Below are 19139 nucleotides of genomic sequence, written 5' to 3'. Positions count from 1 at the left end.
AGCTGAACAATGAGAACACATGGACACTGGAAGGGGAACATCACACACTGGGGCCTGTCAGGGTGTGGGGGGCTAGGGGAGGGATAGCATTAGAAGAAATACCTAATGTAGATGACGGGTTGATGGGTGCAGCAAACCACCATGGCACATGTGGACCTATATAACAAACCTGCACATTCTACACATGTATCCCAGAACTTAAAGTATAATAATTTAAAAAAGGCCGGCCGTGGTTTCTCATGCCTGTAATCCCAGCACTTTGGGATGCCGAGGCAGGTGGATCACGAGGTCAGGAGTTTGAGACCAGCCTGGCCAAGATGATAAAACCCCGTCTCTACTAAAAATACAAAAAGTAGCCGGGTGCAGTGGTGGGCACCTGTAATCTCAGCTACTTGGGAGGCTGAGGCAGGAGAATCGCTTGAATCTGAGAGGCAGAGGTTGCAGTGAGCTGAGATCATGCCACTGCACTCTAGCCTGGGTGACAGAGCAAGAATCCATCTCAAAAAACAAACAAACAATGGACATGCCCATAGGCAGATGAATGGATAAAGAAAATATGGTACTGTATATACATACAATGAAATATTTTACAGCCTTAAAAGTGTAGGAAACCCTGCCATTTGTTGCAAGATGGATGAACCTAGAGGACATTATGCTAAGTGAAATAAGCCAGTTAGGGAAAAACAAATGTTGCATGACTCCATTACATAAGGTATCTAAAATTGTCAAACTCATAGAAGCAGAGAATACAATAGTGGTTTCCCCATACTGGGGGAATGGGGAAAATGGGGAGTTGTTAAATGGTTGTAAAGTTTCAATTATACTAGCTGAATAAGTTCTAGAGATCTGCGGTAAAACATAGTGCCTATAGGCACAGTTAACAATAGATAGTATGCAATTCAGAATTTATTAAGAAGGTAGATCTTATGTGAAGTGTTCTAGTCATAAATAAACAAAACAAGCAGGCAACAAAAAACAAAAGGGAACTTCGGAAAGTGTTGGATATGTCTGTTTCTCCGATTGTGGTAATGGTATCATATGGTGTTTGCATTAAGCCCAAACCCATCACATTGTACACATTAGATATGTGTAGTTCTTTGTATATCAATTATACCTCAACAAAACTATTAAAAGGGCCAAATTTTTAAAATGAAAATAAAAAATAAAATCAAAATCATTTTACTATATGAATGAATGGCTAAAAAATAAATTAGATATTAATTGCAATGCCAACAAAATCCCACAATAATAAATTACTGGAAATTATTATCTCCAAAAGAAAGAGTGAGATGGAGGGAGGGGGAGGGCGGTAGAGAGGACATGACTAAAGGAAAAAGGGAAAGAAAGAAAGAAGAGAAGGGAGGGGAGGGAAGGGGAGGAGAGGAGGAAGAAACTCTCCATGACATAAAAGATGTTCAAGCCTAGGAAATGGCTTTCTTCTTGGCACATCCGTACTGAAAATTTCGTCTTGTTTCACCCTTGGAGACTTTGCTGTTGTTGGCTGGGTCTGCCTGCTCATGCTCCATTTGACTCTGTTGCACAACTCTCATTTCAGTGTTCTGTCAGTTGTGGTGTCGGAATCCAGAGAAGAAAGCAGGTGTGTCAAAGGCTGACAGCCAAAGGTCGGCGCGTCCCCCTCAGTGAGATGATGTGCAGGGATCTACCAGGGCTCCCTCTCGTAAGATCTTGCCAGATGCCTGAGTGCAGTAGTAAGTATGTGGTGTCTGTGCTTCACCAAGATATGCTGATTCTGTTCATTTTGTCCCGATGTCTTTATTTTCCATACGTCACCAGATTTCTAATCTGTGGGTAAGGCAACTCAAGCTGAACTCAGTGTTGTTTTCGGCAGCGATCAGTAGAACGTGGAAGACCAAGATACAGTTCCAAGAAAAGTCTGTTTTAAGAAATGTCCGCCCACTTAGCAAATGCATCTTTTAGGCTTCCTCATTTGGATTTATGTCTTCTACTTTGCCATAATTCCTTCTGCTTAGAGCTCAGGAGTGTTCCCTGTAGAAGTTAAGCCAAAATACCTCCTGGTTCACTTTGCTAGGAATGCATTTGGACTTAAATAAAAGTAGAAGAGCTACGTATTTTTAAGCATTCAAGTATTTTTTCTTGTGTATAATTAAAATTGGCAAGGATAAAAACATGAAATAACTTTGATTTAAAAATGGCAGTTTGTATACCTCAATTAATTATGAATAATGAGCTTACTATAAAGAGTTCATATTATGGCTTCATTATAGCCAAAGCTAATATGCATGTAGCATTCATCTGTATTTTCAGTGTACATGATAGAATATATGTTTACACATGAATATGTATGTTTCATATAAGAGTTATGTGGGCCAGGCACAGTGGCTCACGCCTGTAATCCTAGCACTTTGAGAGGCTGAGGTGGGTGGATCATGAGGTCAGGAGATCAAGACCATCCTGGCTAACACGGTTAAACCCCGTCTCTACTAAAAATACAAAAAATTAGCCGGGCGTGGTGGCACACTCTTGTAGTCCCAGCTACTGGAGAGGCTGAGGCAGGAGAATCACTTGAACCTGGGAGGCAGAGGTTGCAGTGAGCTGAGATCGCGCCATTGCATTCCAGCCTGGGCAACAGAGTGTGAGACTCTGTCTCAAAAAAAAAAAAAAAAAAAAAAAAAAAGAAAGAAAAAAAAGTTATGTGTTAAAACATGTAAGCTGAGGGCGGCCATGACAGCAATTGAAAAGCAGGCAGCAGAGTGGTGGTGAGGAGGTTGGGAAGGGAGGTAGGGAACAGGCATAGTGGAAATAACAGCTTTGGAGTTCATTTACCACTTTTTCACTATCTTTAATACTCACCTGTAAAATAACATTTATTCTATCAGTTACCCTCCTGATCTGTTGGTAAGGAAAAAAAATTAAAAATGAACTATTCTTATTTTAATGCTGCTTAGGAGAGGAAAACATATATATATATATATATATGTCTTTTATATATATGTTATATATGTTATATATATATATGATATATATATATAAAACTTCAATTTGCCAACATCTTTCCTGGAGAAACTCACAAAACAAAATAAGACAAATAATAAAGTTTTTTTTTTTAAGTAGTGATATTTATTGAGCAATTACTATGTGGAGTTCTTTGTGTGCATTATCTCATTTAGTCCCCTGAACAACATTATGAGGCAGATACTATCTCCATTTGGAGACAAGAAACCCAAGACATAGAAAAGGCATGAGACTTGCCTAAGGCTCCCTGGCTGCCAGCTGAACTGCTTGACCACAAGTCTGTCTGATTCTTTAGCCCACGTTTTTAGCTGCCTCTCTATGCTGATTCATGGACAACATTAACATTTTTTTCCTGAGGAATGCATTTCCAAAATCTTGAGTCCAAAAACTTGAGATTCCAAGTTGTGAAGTCTCCTGGAATTCAGGAGTGTCTGTAGCATATGGCGTACTATCATACTTGGTTCAAGTTGCCTCTCTATCTGATTTTTATTAATTGTGGACGGTTGCATAGCAGTGTGGCTAGACTGTAAAAACTGCCTTAGAGGAGAGTGAAATTAAAGTGATACTGGCAGCTTCCTCTAAAATAATAACAGAATAACATGTGTGAATACATCGTGGTTATTAGGGCATCCAATGTGGTACAAGATGAAATTATAAATTATTTTGGCATGCATTGAGGAGCAGAGAAAATTACAAGTTGTAGGGAGAAAGAAAAAACACAAGAAAAAAAGATAGTCATATTTTTTCTTTACTCCACCCCACTCCTGCCTGCCAAACATGTAGGTCATGAAGGTAGACAAGAGACAGGAATGCATGCTCCCAGCACAGCCATCGCACCCTGAGTTGGGCCCCCACTTCAGCTATAGCCTCGCCTCACTCCATAATCTTTGATCACTAGCCCTTGCTTGCTGAAATTTAGGTTCTGCTTCTACACTTTCACATAGCATCCTCTTCACCACCATATGACAGAGCAAGAGATGAGGTTGGCATTCTCTTATCCTCTCTACACAGCTTCCCTGCTGTCTTCACACACACTTAGCATGTAGATTGCCCCATCTCATACCTTCAAAGGCACCATGTGCAGACCCTACAAGACACTCTTCACCCTTCTTCAGGACACACCACTACCAGGACCATGATTTCTCTCCAACATTTCCTAACATCCAAGACAACCAATATCTGTGATGATGACCTTTCTAACACCTGATGTCCCAATTTCCCAACCTCATCAATTCCACTGACCCCATCACCTTGGCATTGATAACCCCTTAGACTTCCTCACTACTTGGCTGTCAGAATTAGCTTCTTGTTCTGCCTTACCCTCAACTCACTCCTGCTTATTTAGTTAGTGCCTCACCATGACCTCTAGTTCTTCCATATCTCCTTACTATCCCCAGTTTCTGCTCTTGCACTAGAAACCTTAGCCGGCATTCCTTAGGTCTCCACTTAGCCAACTCTATCGCCAAATCTTTATACCTTTCGTTAACCTCCTGCACTGACCCCTGCTCAGCTTCAACCCTGGTATTACTTTTCAAGTGATTTGTTTGTTGGTGGGTTGGTTCCCTAGCCTGAGCCACTAGGATTTCCTAAAGAAAATAATATCACCATGCTAATTTGACATGTTTCATATTTATGCTATTTTAGAGGGGCAATAATGGCTTTGTGCCCTATTTTCTAAGAATGCCCTAGAAATTCACCATAGCAACTATTTCCTAATGACTGTACTGACCCATTTCTCTATCAATGAACTTGTCTTTCATTCCATTAGGAATATCAAGACTAAAGTGGCATAATGTCCTGATTTTTCTCTCTGCTTCACCTCAAATCTACCCCCTCTCCTCCTCAGATTAGAAATGTATAATCTACTCCATCCATTATGGAATGGGGTCCGTAGACAAGAAAATCAGGCCCAGTAGTGCTGTGAACTTTATTTTCTACCAAGGTTTCAATTCTAGAAAATGTGTCCTAATCGGTGCCTTGGGTTTAAGTAAAACCCATCCTCTTTGGAGGGGTGATTTTTCTTGGCTCTGACCATTTTGGTGTGCAGCAGGTCCAAGTCAGGTGGGAAAGATGTCTTCTGCTCCCCCTAGAGGCCAACAGCACACCCTATAGTCCAATGACACCCACCACCTGCTTCTCTCCAAACAATCCCTGCATAGTCCCCTTGTTCAAATTCTTTCTGTCCTCATATCTAGTGACTGAAGTTCTTCCTGCTCCTGAAGGGTCAACACAAACGCTACCTTCCCCAGCAAGCTTTCTCAGTCGCACTTAACGTCTGAAGGGTAATATGACATTGTGGTTAAGCTCACTCACCTGAGTTCAAATCCTAGTTCTTCCAGTACCTCATCATGTGACACTGAGCAAGTTATTTAATCTATGCGGGTCTCAGTTTTCTCATCTGTAAAATGAGAACAGTCTTTATACCTACCTCACGGGACCGTTCTGAGAATCATGAATTAATACCTATAAAGTGCTTCGAATCAATGTCAGGCATACACGAAAAGCTCAAAAATATTATTTTTAAGGTCTTTTTAATCTCATTTCTATTATAGGTTTAACACAGGATAAAATATAATAAGTAAGTTGTGTTGTATATTCTGGCCTATTAGGGTATGAGCTTGTATGGGGTAGGTACACAGCACCTCTGGATGTTCTGTTTTGTCTTTTTCTATATAATCCCCCAACATGTTTATCAGAATTGTATTCATGGACATTCTTTTTAAATATGTTAGATGTGGTTCATTCTCAAAGTGCTGTTAGAAATCTACCTGTCTTGGTTTCCAATCAGGCGTCTAAAGAAAAGAAGGATAACAGAAATATGTAGTGTTTGATTTTAGATTTTTAAAATTATGACTTTTAGGGTTCCTGAGCTTTGGTAAAGAAGAATTTTTATTTTTCCCCAAAGTACTGAGATCAGGATGGATTAGGGAAGAGGAACCCAGGCATGCCCTATTTTATTGAAATGTCAAGAAAAATATGCCTCAGCCCCTTCCCAGGCGTATCTCAAATCTACTCTCATCTCTCCCGCCCATGGTCTCTCTCCTTGCACTGGCACACAGCCTGCGTCTTTTTTTTTTCTTCTTCTTCTTTTTTTGAGATGGAGTCTAGCTCTCGCCTAGGCTGGAGTGCAGTGGCACAATCTCAGCTCACTGCAAGCTCCGCCTCCCAGGTTCACGCCATTCTCCTGCCTTAGCCTCCCAAGTAGCTGGGACTACAGGCACCTGCTACCATGCCCGGCTAATTTTTTTTGTATTTTTAGTAGAGACAGGGTTTCACCACGTTAGCCAGGATGGTCTCCATCTCCTGACTTCGTGATCCGCCCGCCTCGGCCTCCCAAAGTGCTGGGATTACAGGCATGAGCCACCAGGCCTGGCCAGCCTGCGTCTGTAGCTTTCCAGCTTCCTACACACCTCTTTGACTTTACCATTAGAATATGGTCTCCCCTGCTCTAACTCCTCCTCTAGCTTTGCTAGTTCTGGCTGCTTCCAGTAACACCCATCCCTGCTTGTCATAGCTACAGTTGTAGAGACCCAGCCAGGCACAGGCCTACCTCACCAGCACCCTCTTGGGCTGGCGGCACTTCCTGCAGGGTCCCAGGACATACGTCTTACTTTTTCTTTTACTCATTCATTGCCTTAATTCATTCAACAAACAGAAGGCAGTGGTCAGTGACACTGGGTGGGCAGAGGTCAGGAAGAAATTCACAGAGGAGGAACTCTTGAGCAGACTTCTGAATGACATGTCTGTTTATCGGGCCCACATGTGGGTGGATACAGAAGAATGTGAGGAAGGAGAGCAGTGTGGATAAAAGTAGGGGGTGTCAAATGGAGTGGTAAGTTTGGGGGAACTTCAGCAGATTCCACAGGAATAGAACATAGGTTCAAGAGAGAGCTTGAAAAGTTAGCTATAGAGACTCTTGAACTCCATGTGAAGGAGTTAAAATTGTATCCAAGAAGGAAGTGACTTGGTCAGGTTTTATTTTAGTTCATTTACTCTAAGAGCTGTGTAGATATATTGGGTAAATATGAGAGTAAGGCTGGGAGTCTAGTGAAGGGGATATGGCAATATCTTGGTGAGAGCATGAGGGTAGAAGCAATGGGGATGAATTCTAACGATGTTTCACATGTGTCATCTAAATTCCTGATGCCTGATGAGAGTTGGGAGCTATAGGACAGAGACGGCGGTGGGTTTGTGAATGTTCAACAGCTGGCTTTGGTAGTAGGGTGGTGAGTGGGGAGAGGTAGCTATCATTTGTTGTGGTTGCCTATTTCCATAATGTAAATACTCCCATCGTAGCTGGTTTCCAGCTACCAACGTGACTTCATTGAATGCAGAGTTGGGAATAGTGGCTAGCAGTCTCACTGACTTGTGATTCAGGGAGAGGCAGGGCCAGCACACCACTGGACAGGAGGAAATCTAGATCAGTGGTCTACAGCCATTTTGGCACCAGGTACCAGTTTCATGGAAGACAGTTTTTCCACGGACCAGTCATGGGAGATGGTTTTGGGATGATTCTAGCACATTACATGTATTGTGTACTTTCTTTATATTATTATTACACTGTAATGTGTAATGAAATAATTATATAACTCACCATGATGTAGAATCAGTGAGAGTCCTGAGCTTGTTTTCCTGCAACTAGATGGTCCCATCTGGGGATGATGAGAGACAGTGACACATCATTAGGCATTAGATTCTCATAAGAAGCCCTCGGCCTAGATCCCTCACATGCACAGTTCACAATAGGGTTTGTGCTCCTATGAGAATCTAATGCCACCACTCATCTGACAGGAGGCGGAGTTCAGGCAGTAATGGCAGTGATGGGGAATGGCTGTAAATACAGATGAAGCTTCTCTCACTGTCCTCACTCACCTCCTGCTGTAAGGCCTGATTCCTAACAGGGGGTTCGGGTGTTGGGGACCCATGATCTAGATGATTCCCTGGTTTCTGGCTTGAGTAAATTGGCAGAAGTTAATGCCATTAACTTGGGGAATATAAGAAGAGGAGAATAATTGGGATGGGATAGGGTAGGGGGCATATAACGTGTTTAGATCAGGGGTCCCTAACCCCCAAGCCATGGACGGATACTGGTCCATAGCCTGTTGGGAACTGAGCTGCACAATAGGTGAGCAGCGGGCAAGCAGGCATTACCACCTGAGCTCTGCCTCCTGTCAGATCAGCAGTGTCATTAGCTTCTCATGGGAACACAAACCCTATTGTGAACTGTGCATGTGAGGGATCTAGGTTGCAGCTCCTTATGAAAATCTAACGTCTGATGATCTGAGGTGGAACAGTTTCATCCCAAAACCATCTAGCCCCCAATCCCCACCCCCACAACACGTTTGTGAAAAAACTGTTTTCCATGAAACCAGTACCTGGTGCCAGAAAGGTTGGGGACTGCTGGTTTAGATTATGATCATTTAAACTTGAGGGACCTGGAAGAGATTTCCAGTAAGAAGTGGATAATTAGATCTGAAGTTCCAGAAAGAGATCTAGGATAGACAGATAAACTTGAAGGCATTAACCCAGAGTTGTTGGTTAAAACTACAAAATCATCCAAGGAAAAGCATAGAGCAAGAGAGAAAGTGGCCATGCATTGGCACCTGGGGGGTAGAAACAGCCAGCTAGGTACTGGCAATGGTGGTCAGAAAGGACCAGAAAAAAAGAAGGTAAAAAAAAAAAACTTAAGGGGGAGAGACTTCTTCATGAAGTGAGTGATTAAAGGTACCATATGCCCTAAGATGGTCAAGTAAGAATACCGAAGAGAAGGCATTGAATTTGTCACTAGGGGGCCCTTGGTTGTCTCTTCCAAGTAACATTTAATGTGGTGTTGGGAGCAGAAGCCAGACTGAAATTGGTGGAAGAGTAACACAGAAGCAACCTGAATTTACTGTAGCCGGGCCTCCATGGGCCTCAGGGGCCTCCATTGCTCATTTCAGAATCCACCCACAGCATCCCTGGCGGCCTCCTCTCAGCCCACTGTGTTCAGAGAAGCCTGAAGAGAATCCAGAGTATCTGCCCAGGTTCTTGGTACAGCTTCAAATGAGCTTCTCAGATCTTTACTCCTATTGGGAGGAGTGGAAACCAGCACCAGCCCAGCAGCCATATTCAGGGCTGGTTCCTGAGAGGCCAGGGTTCCAGCAGGGTAATAGGAAGGTATTGATGCTGTGTCATGGCCAGAGCAAATGCTGCCAAGATCACGCAGAAATATCCAGCCAGATGGCTTGGGGTAGAAACCTGGCATGGCACCGGGACTTGAAGCCATGCCAGGGATATGACTGGAGTAAAGGCAGGACCCAGCAAGCAAGGAGCTGAGGTCATTGCCATAGATGGCCTTGGGCACCCGGAACTGGCCTTGACTGGGTGTAGCAGGCTGACACAAAGACCCAGAGAGAGGACTTACAGAAGAAAGCTCGTTTCATTTTCTAGAATGTGGCATTTCTCACATTTAGCACAGTGGGAGAGGTGGAGGGATGGGTTGATGCTCTTGCACAGCCCAGCAGCCCCTTCAGGAGGGTGCTGCAGTCGATACCTGGCCACTGTCTGCAGAGTGCATGATGCCCCTGCCTAATCAGGCTTGGCCAGTGTTGCTGTTTTGGGGCATCTCCAGATGAGAGAGGAAGGTCACCCCAAACCAGACCAGTTTCTTGCCCAAGAACTATGTTCGATGATGCCACGTTCCAGGCACTGCTCTCAAAGAACTCACAGGAGCCCCAAGAGAGGAAGTGGCTCAAACTGTGGAACCTGGCAGCCTGGCAGAGCCCATGAATTTCGATCTCTGGCTGGAATCCTCGTTTACTCCCCAGGCACACCTGCCAGTCAAAATGCCCCATACCCCAGTGTGAGCAATGGCCAAAGCAGGGTTGGGAAAGGGACCATCTGGGGCCACAAGGCCTGCCTTCCAGTAAATGGGCATGCAGCCACAGGGAGCAGCTGGGCTTCTTCTGTGTTCACCCCACCATTTGGGCAGGCTCTTCACCAAGGCTACGCCCTGCCCACCACCTGAGGCTTCATGGCCTACTTTAGAAGGAGTCAGAATCCCATCAACTTTAAGCCCCAAGCTCAGCTGAGGGACATGTGGTACCAGTGGAACTGAGCATCATTGGAACCCACTTTCCTGCTGGTCCCAGGGCACCAGGATGCTTTGTGGGCCTCATGTTAGTCTCAGGTCATCCCCAGCTTGAGCTGTTTAGCCAGATGTTTCCCCATGTGTGCTTCTGCACCATCCCAGTGAGAGCAAGAACATTCAAGCTTCCACCCGATCTGTAGCAGCCACTGCTACCTTGAAACAATCGATCTCCACACATTCCTCAGTTGTATTAATTCAAAAGTTTGACTGAACACAGTTTATGCTCTGCTTGCGAAGAGTGAGTTACAAAACCATCCATGTGCACATCCATCTTTTATATTGTCCACCACTGAAAGGCCCATAGCCAGACAGTGTCCACCTGGATCTTTTTAAATAATAATGATAGTTACATGGGTAGGCATACCCTGCCTTGTTACAATAGGCTACTTCTAAGTATTCGTAACATGCAATCCAATTAGTAAAAATAGAAGCAGGTGAGTAATAAAAAAAGGAGAACAAACAACGTTAATATGTGATTGTGTCTTGAATTTTATGTTCCTTTTACATGTAGGCACTAATTTGGCTCCAAACTTGCTTTAACAGCCATCTTGAAAAAGGCAACCTTGCCAATTACATAGTTTAGTATTCATTAGATAGGAAATGAGCTAATTACTCAGAGTAAAGTATAATGATTCCTGATGCTAAAACCAGAAAGAAATCCTCCCATGATCCTCTTGCAAAAGACACTGGATATTGTGAAGACTAGAATGTGTTCACAGACAACACAGATGCTGCTTCCTATTTTCCCTTCCCTCTTGACCAGCAGGTTCCTGTCAAATTATCTTTCGGTGAAAGAAACTGGGTCAGGAATGCCTTTCTCTACTGCTTTGGCTTAATTCAGTGGTACATGCTGGGGTAATGGTCCTCAAACTTTGCTGCACATTTCAGTCAACTGGGGAACTTTAAAAAATTCTGATGCCCTGGCTGCACCCCATAAGTCAGAATTTCTGGGGATGGGACCCAGGATACTGAGATTAGTGAATACTAACAATAACAGGTGATTCTAACAAATAGCAAAGTTTGAGAGCCTTTTTTTTAGAGCATCTATGGTCAGAGTTGATATTGAACCTGCACATACCAGTATGTCCATACTGGTTCTTAAAATATGATCAGAAAAAAAAGAATTAGTAAACAGCCTCTGCCTGAACCCCATGAGCATTTCTCACCTGCTCAGGCCACTCTGCCAGTAACCGCCTGACTTGTCCATAATCGAACAACTGTGGGGTTAACATAACTTCGTACCATTGTAGGCCTCCAAGACCCTATTCCAGTGCTATAGCCAGACACATTCTGTTGATTGAGCCCTTGCTGTGAAGATTTAGTATTTTGAACACCATCTATATTATCTACAGTAATGGATTGACTATAAATTTACCAGGGAGTCTTCCATACATTTTTTTCAGCTTTTGATTGTTGAACAGGAGAAAGTTCAAAACTGTATTCTAGCCAAATAAGGGGAAATTTACATGTCTTAACTGGCTGGGGCTGTTTGACATACTTTGTAGATACTCTGTCTCCCAAAAAGTAAAAGTATGTGTGTGGCAGTTCATCCAGCTCCACTTAGAGATGATGTGAGAGAGCATTTTCAAGCAGAACCCTGGACCCATCCTGAGATCAATAGGCTTGACCTACCAATTGCATCTGTATGGAATTTGTATACAACCAAATTATGTATGTCTTCACCGAGAACATTTTCTACCACAGAAATTATGGGTTCACCTCCATTGTTTCCCTGAACCTGTTGACACCACAAAACCCCAATAGGCAGCCAGACTTCAAAGGGCTCATGAGGCATGCAAGAGGACTTCAGTTATTCTCAGTTCTCAGGGTACCAGTAAACACACTGTAGCCAGTGCCAAGGGCCTGAGAAGGCTATGAAAGAGGAGTCTCAATCTGCTTCTTCTCCCAGCGTGTGCTACAACAAGGAGGACCTATAACTGGGGTCCCCCAAGGTAAATTAGGTCCCAGTTGCATGACCTTCTAAATCCAGCAGTATTGTTGATGTTAGTCCAGTATCTCTTCTGCTACTCACTAGTGCTTCCAAGCCCTCCATCCTACACTCCACAGTCTGCTCAGGAACCTAAATACATCATCAAAGAGGATCCAGACTTCTATCCATATCACCATCCTTCTCCCACGCCTACCTCAGAATCGCCACAGAACACATTGAGCCTTCTCTCAGGTGAAACAAGGGAGAGAAATACTTCTCTTGGGGACAGGATCTGAGAAGTATTATCTTTGGGCCTGGCCCATTAAGAGGAGCCGATGCCCAGGAACAAGTCAAAGCCAACCCCATCTCTGTTCCCTCTCAGTCTGCCCTGCTGTGTGTTGGCTGCACCTGCCCTTGTCACCAGATCAGTGGTGACAGCACTTATATATGAGAGCTCATTATATGCCCGCTACTGTGCTGTGCACTTGATATAAACAATCTGACTTAATTTTTACTTCCCTCCCAATGAAAGCACTAATATTATTCACATTTCACAGGTGAGAAAACTGAGGCTCAGAGACATGAATGAATTTGTCCAAGTGGCAGAGCTAAGATTCAAACTCTGATTTATCTGGCTTCAAACTGCCTATGCCACCTGTTCTTTTTTGATCATGGCTCCCCATTGCTTCTTCAGACCCCCATGCTAGTTTAATTGACATATTTGGGTTATATTCTGCAGCTGGCCAACCTCAGCCTCCTTTCAGACCCTTCAAATACATTTGCTCACATTCCCACTCTCACTTCCTCCCTCAAATTTGGGGTACCCATGGCTCTAAGCCAGAGGGCCTCTCTGCCAGATAGTAGAGACCTGACATATCAGACCCTTATTGATGGAAACATGTACCCAGAGGCTGGGTAATTATGGAGCCATTATATGAGCATGGCCTAGAACAAATATTCCTCAAATCTAGAAATAACTATTTCCTACATTTCACCAAATCATTTAACCTCATGCCTCCCCAAACCAGGGTTTTGTCAAATAACTTACACATTTTCATGCAACTCATTCACACTTGCATTCTTTGCCACTAAAGTACTAGATAGTTGTGAAATTTACCCCAATCTGTGGATGTATAATATTATTCATGGTTTTATTCTTGAATGTTTTAAAATAGTGAAAAAGATACATTTGTTAGCCTGTATCAGCCTTGAAAGATTACTGTCAAAAAGTCTGTATTTTTGAGATGTTTGTTTGTATTTTCTTTTCTTTCTTTTCTTTTTTCTTGGAGAAATCAAATCAGAGATGAAGACAAAACTTGGTGAGCAGGGTCCTCAGATCCTTAGTGTCCAGAGAGTCTACATTCAGACAAGGGAAGAGAAGCGTATTAACCTGACCATTGGTAGCAGAGCCTATTTGCTGCCCAACACATCTGTGATTATTAAGTGCCCAGTGCGACGATTCCAGAAATCTCTGATCCAGTGGGAGAAGGATGGCCGTTGCCTGCAGAACTCCAAACGGCTTGGCATCACCAAGTCAGGCTCACTAAAAATCCACAGTCTTGCTGCCCCCGACATCGGCGTGTACCGGTGCATTGCAGGCTCTGCACAGGAAACAGTTGTGCTCAAGCTCATTGGTACTGACAACCGGCTCATCGCACGCCCAGCCCTCAGGGAGCCTATGAGGGAATATCCTGGGATGGACCACCACGAAGCCAATAGTTTGGGAGTCGCATGGCATAAAATGAGGCAAATGTGGAATAACAAAAATGACCTTTATCTGGATGATGACCACATTAGTAACCAGCCTTTCTTGAGAGCTCTGTTAGGCCACTGCAGCAATTCTGCAGGAAACACCAACTCCTGGGAGTTGAAGAATAAGCAGTTTGAAGCAGCAGTTAAACAAGGAGCATATAGCATGGATACAGCCCAGTTTGATGAGCTGATAAGAAACATGAGTCAGCTCATGGAAACCGGAGAGGTCAGCGATGATCTTGCGTCCCAGCTGATATATCAACTGGTGGCCGAATTAGCCAAGGCACAGCCAACACACATGCAGTGGCGGGGCATCCATGAAGAGATGCCTCCTGCTGCTCAGCTCAGGGGGGAAACAGGAAGTGTGTCCCAAAGCTCGAATGCAAAAAACTCAGGCAAGCTGACATTCAAGCCGAAAGGACCTGTTCTCATGAGGCAAAGCCAACCTCCCTCAATTTCATTTAATAAAACGATAAATTCCAGGATTGGAAATACAGTATACATTACAAAAAGGACAGAGGTCATCAGTATACTGTGTGACCTTATTACCCCCAGTGAGGCCACATATACATGGACCAAGGATGGAACCTTGTTACAGCCCTCAGTAAAGTAAGTAAAATAAGAATGCAGTATTCATTTTTGCACTACCATCTTAATGGCTATTCCAGTTTTCTTGAAAATATTTTCAAATTCCTCTCCTAAGCATGTGTTTCCAACAGGATTCTTTAGGAAAGAAACTAAAAAATGTTAGGATGTGTTTTTCACATATGCATTGGAATTTTTAAATTCAACCGCCATATCATCCCAATCACTATCATAGAGGTGTGATATGACTGGATCTAGCAAGAATAAGTTTAAGTATGTATACACTCCCCCTTTACTCAGCACTTAGCATTTAAAAATAAAATCAATATAAGGCCATTTTAAAAGTAAGCTTACTAATAGTAATCCTACGTTATGTTGGAACTGCAAATCAGAATTTACAGAGCTCTTCCATATCTAAGAGATGTGGTATCTCATTTGAGCTCACATCAGCCCCATGAGATTGGCAGGGCAGGGGTTAACCTTTCTGATGAGGTCATTGAGAAGCAGAATCCCATGACTACTTCATGGCCAATCAGAACCAAGGGCCGGCCGTATCTCTTGAATACCCACCAGTGGTATTTGAGTATCACACAAATATGTAGCCTTGTCAAAAGCTTGGGTATCTGAAGTAGTTTTCTATTATCATGCAATTTTTAAATGTCATACAATCCAAAAATAAGAAAGTGTTTTGAGATGTTCAAAACACAATATTAAGTCATATATTATTCTGATCTCTATGCCGGTGTAAAAATGTCACATTTCCTTTATTTTACATAACAGATACTAATTTACTTTTGCATTCTTTATTGCCTTCAAATCTTGCTGTTTGTATACAAAGGACTATAGACATTGTGCCTTCTTTTGATTCACATTTAAGAGCTCCAGCTGTACCTTATCTGCCTTTAGAGATCGTTAAGAGACACAAATAACAGCAGATGTGAAACTGTTTTGCATATCACAAGGTACTTTCAAAATGCAAGTTTTACTTTTATCATGTCCTTTGTGCATTGAGCCTCGTATGTGAAACGTCAGAAAAAACTTAGGTAAAATTCAGTTTTTTAAAATAATAAACTATTAGGCTATATCTTAAAAAGGTAGAAAAAAATCTAATTTTTGAATTTTTAATGCTAGAACTCTGAACACAAGAGTACAATGAAATTTTAGAAGTAGAATAAACCTTAAAACATAGCAGTTCTCAGAGCTTTTGGTTTTAGACTCTTTAAAATTTAAAAATGATTGAGGAGCCTAAAGAGCTTTTGTAAATGTGAGTTGTATCTATTGCTATTTACCTCACTAGAAATTAAAACCAAGAAACATTGAAAATATCTCCATTAATCTATTTAGAAAAAATAATGGGCCCATAACATGTTCACACAAATAACATATTTTTTGAAATCATCCCCCCGCCACCAAAATTACTGATAACAGTGGAATTGCTTTCCATTTTTGCGGATCTCTTTAATGTCTGGTATAATAAAAGAAGACAGCTGGATTCTTTTTCCACATCTGTTGTGAAATGCTGTTTTAGTTAAAGTATATGGAGAAAATAAATGTGTGTTATACAAATGTGTTAGCTGGAAGAGAAAGAATATTTTAATATCTTTTCAGATAATTGTGGGTACTCTAATTCTACACTAAAACTAGACAAAGGGTCATTTCTCAAAGGTTAGTTGAAATGTGCAATCTGAAACTATATTAATGAAATATTGGTACTCTGTTTAATGAAATCTGCTGTTTTTTTCTTGCATTTTGAATAGACTTTTTACCCATACAAGATTTTGTAACACCATACATTGGTCATTTGGAAAATATTGGCTCACTGAGTGATACAGACCTTCCAAATGTTGATACATTTCATTATGCAATGTAAAAAAAATACACATTTTAAAAAATCACCATGTATCTCATCAAAAAAAAAAAGTCTTTAAGTTTTGGGAAGCTGTCAGAATTACAGTGGTGGATACCAGTTTTCCAAAATTCTAATTTTCACATCAAAGCTTTTTCATCATTGGCAACAAATACTGTCAGTTGTGTCATTGAATGGGCCAGCTCATTTAAAATATATATATATATATATATATATCTCTACCAAATGCCCAACTTTAAATCATAATGTGGACTTTTTTGTCATAGTTTGTTAGTCATTCTTTCAAGTAAAAATCATATTCCGTGAAAGAAGCCAGCAGTTCTTCAGCATACAGTGGAAGTGCTTTGTGTGAACTTCCCATTGTGTCATGTGGGATATGTAAAACGTATGGACCCAAGGGTCAAGATTTAGTAAGATTAATACCTTTTACTACTTCATTAAAGACATTCTTTTTTTTTCTTTTCTTTTCTTTTCTTTATTGAGGCAGTCTCGCTTTGTCACCCAGGCTGGAGTGCAGTGGTGGCATCTCAGCTTACTGCAACCTCTGCCTCCTCATTTCAAGTGATTCTCCTGCTTCAGCCTCTCAAGTAACTGGGATTACAGGTGCACACCACCACCCCCAGCTAATTTTTTGTATTTTTAGTAGAGACAGGGTTTCACCATGTTGGCCAGGTTGGTCTTGAACTCCTGACCTCAAGTGATCCACCCACTTCAGCCTCCCAAAGTGCTGGGATTATAGGCATGAGTCGCCGCTCCTGGCCATTAAGGACATTCTTAAGGGAAACTGGCATTTTTTTTTTTTTCTGCAAGTAAAACATAGTAGTCAAGAATACAGTGATTACTGGTACACTTCAATACCACTGTCTTGGTTCATGCTAAGGTGCCAGCGGTCTTACCAACACTGCCTTTGCACTCTCAGTGCAGAGGTCAATACCATTTTTAAAAAGGCTAATGGCTTCGTATTATTACAAAACTAGCTTTGACCTCATAGACTTCTGGGGCTTCATGGACCACACTTTGAAGACTGCTAACTTGGTTCAATAATCCATTTTATAAATTGTAAGGAAAGAGAGGCTGACAAGGTTGAAGAGATCGGTTGACCTATGGCCATAGAAGTACTACAGTGATATAGAGGAGCCTGGTCAGTTTAAATAAATATTTGTTGAATTGAGTTCATTTTAAATAGATTGACTTGATGGAATGGAGTTAACATAAGTTTATCAGGCTGAGACCCCTGGAACTTGTATAAAGAAGTTTTGACATGGTACATCCTCTTTAGATGTGTTTCTGCATCCTTTAAGGATCAACCATTCAAAACAGAAGCAATTTCATGTGTCTAGTAAAAGGTTTTGTTTTTAATTTTTAAGATAATAAGATCCATTTTCATTTCTATTTTTCCTCCAACACCTACCCAATTAATTTGTTCAATTTATGTTTAATTCCCTTTACATAACAAATGTTCTCATCTTTAAATATACTTTCTGAATCTTACAAATCTTTTCAGTTGAAGTAATTGAGAAATGGAATTATGTTCCTGAAAGCCTCTATCCAATGAGAGAAACTGTGTAGGCATGGAGTACTGTTCAGATGCCAACTAAGAAATCTCAACTAGCAAGAGAAGTTTGTGGGTGGATCAATTAGAGATGGTGCCTATAGAAAGATCAACTTTGTTATTACTTCAAGTTAAGAGTAAGATTACGCAGCAGAGGCCAAGGTCAGATCTGTTACAGAATTCAACCTGGTGGTTCTCCAGCCCAGGGACAGATCCAGGCTAGGTACCCAGTGGCCCCACCTGTCATGTAAGGTTCATGCATGCTCAGCTATTTCTGATCTCAATGATTTCTCACTGGACCGTTACACTGAAACCCACCAAACAAAGGCATTATTTGAGAATTCCTAAATCATACAAACATATATATGAAATAATTTAAGAAAATGATTTAGTGTGTTTATTTTTCATGTGTAGTCACTGGTTAGACTTTTGCTTTTAACCAACTATTTCTCCTCCATCAGGATTTGACAGTGAAAATCTTGCCTTACTAACAGCGAGGTCTGCCATACTCTTGTTGCTCTGAGACACTTTCACTGTTTTGACTTCTGCCAGCTTTTGTATATTTCTTATGTGTGCTGCAGCAGGGCTTGTATGCTCTTGGTACTATTGCTCTGTGCCATTATTTCGTACTATTCTAATCATTCATACATTTAGTCATCAAAGATTTTTGAGAACTTGCTATATAAAAGTCTAAGCAGTGAGAATGCACAGCTGTGAATAAGATTTGGTTCCTGCCCTTGAAAAGATCACAGTCTAGTGGGAAGAAATAGATATTTCATCAAATAAATATATGAACCAGAGAAGAAGGAGCCCAGAGGAGACAGAAGATAACTGTAGGGGTATTGGGGAAAACTTTACAGGGGAAATTACATTTGATCCAGGACTCAGTGGGCGGGTCTGAGTTTGCCAGAAAGGAGGAAGGGCATTTCAAATGAAGTGAACAACATATGCAAAAGCTCACAGTAATGAAAGATCATGGAATGTTCTGGAAACAGTTAAGGTTCATTATGACTGAAGCATAGAGCGAATGACATGAAGTGACAGGAAATAAAGAAGTGGCACAGTTCATCTCATGATGAAACATACAGTATTTAGAGGGCAGAATAGTCCATATTGCTAAGATCTATAAAGCGAGATGGGGCAGGGGAAAAATAGCATATAAACCACTGATCCAAGTGATTTAGAAGCAGATTCAAATTATTAAGAATAAAATAAAATAAAAGCAGAACAAGCACTCTTCCCTTCATGACAAAGGTTCTTCTCACCTTTAGATATATTTTCTGAATCTCTGAATAATTATCTAATTGGTTAGGCTACACCTGACCAACTC

The 19139-nt window shown here is 41.6% G+C and overlaps 1 protein-coding gene across 2 annotated transcripts in view; it reads left to right on the top strand.

Moving 5' to 3' along the window:
- Window positions 1–19139, top strand: part of ADAMTSL3 (ADAMTS like 3) — a 388402-nt gene that overhangs the window by 313774 nt on the left and 55489 nt on the right. For both annotated transcript variants that reach the window (XM_030814922.1, XM_030814923.1), the window contains exons 20-21: window positions 1556–1709; window positions 13343–14414. In XM_030814922.1, coding sequence (XP_030670782.1) covers window positions 1556–1709; window positions 13343–14414 — 1226 coding nt within the window. The remainder of the gene's footprint in view (window positions 1–1555; window positions 1710–13342; window positions 14415–19139) is intronic.

This window comes from Nomascus leucogenys, chromosome 6 (genome assembly GCF_006542625.1).
Source record: "Nomascus leucogenys isolate Asia chromosome 6, Asia_NLE_v1, whole genome shotgun sequence".
Lineage (NCBI taxonomy): Eukaryota > Metazoa > Chordata > Mammalia > Primates > Hylobatidae > Nomascus > Nomascus leucogenys.
Note: the sequence above shows the minus strand (reverse complement) of the source record. Positions and strands in the feature narration are given on the sequence as shown.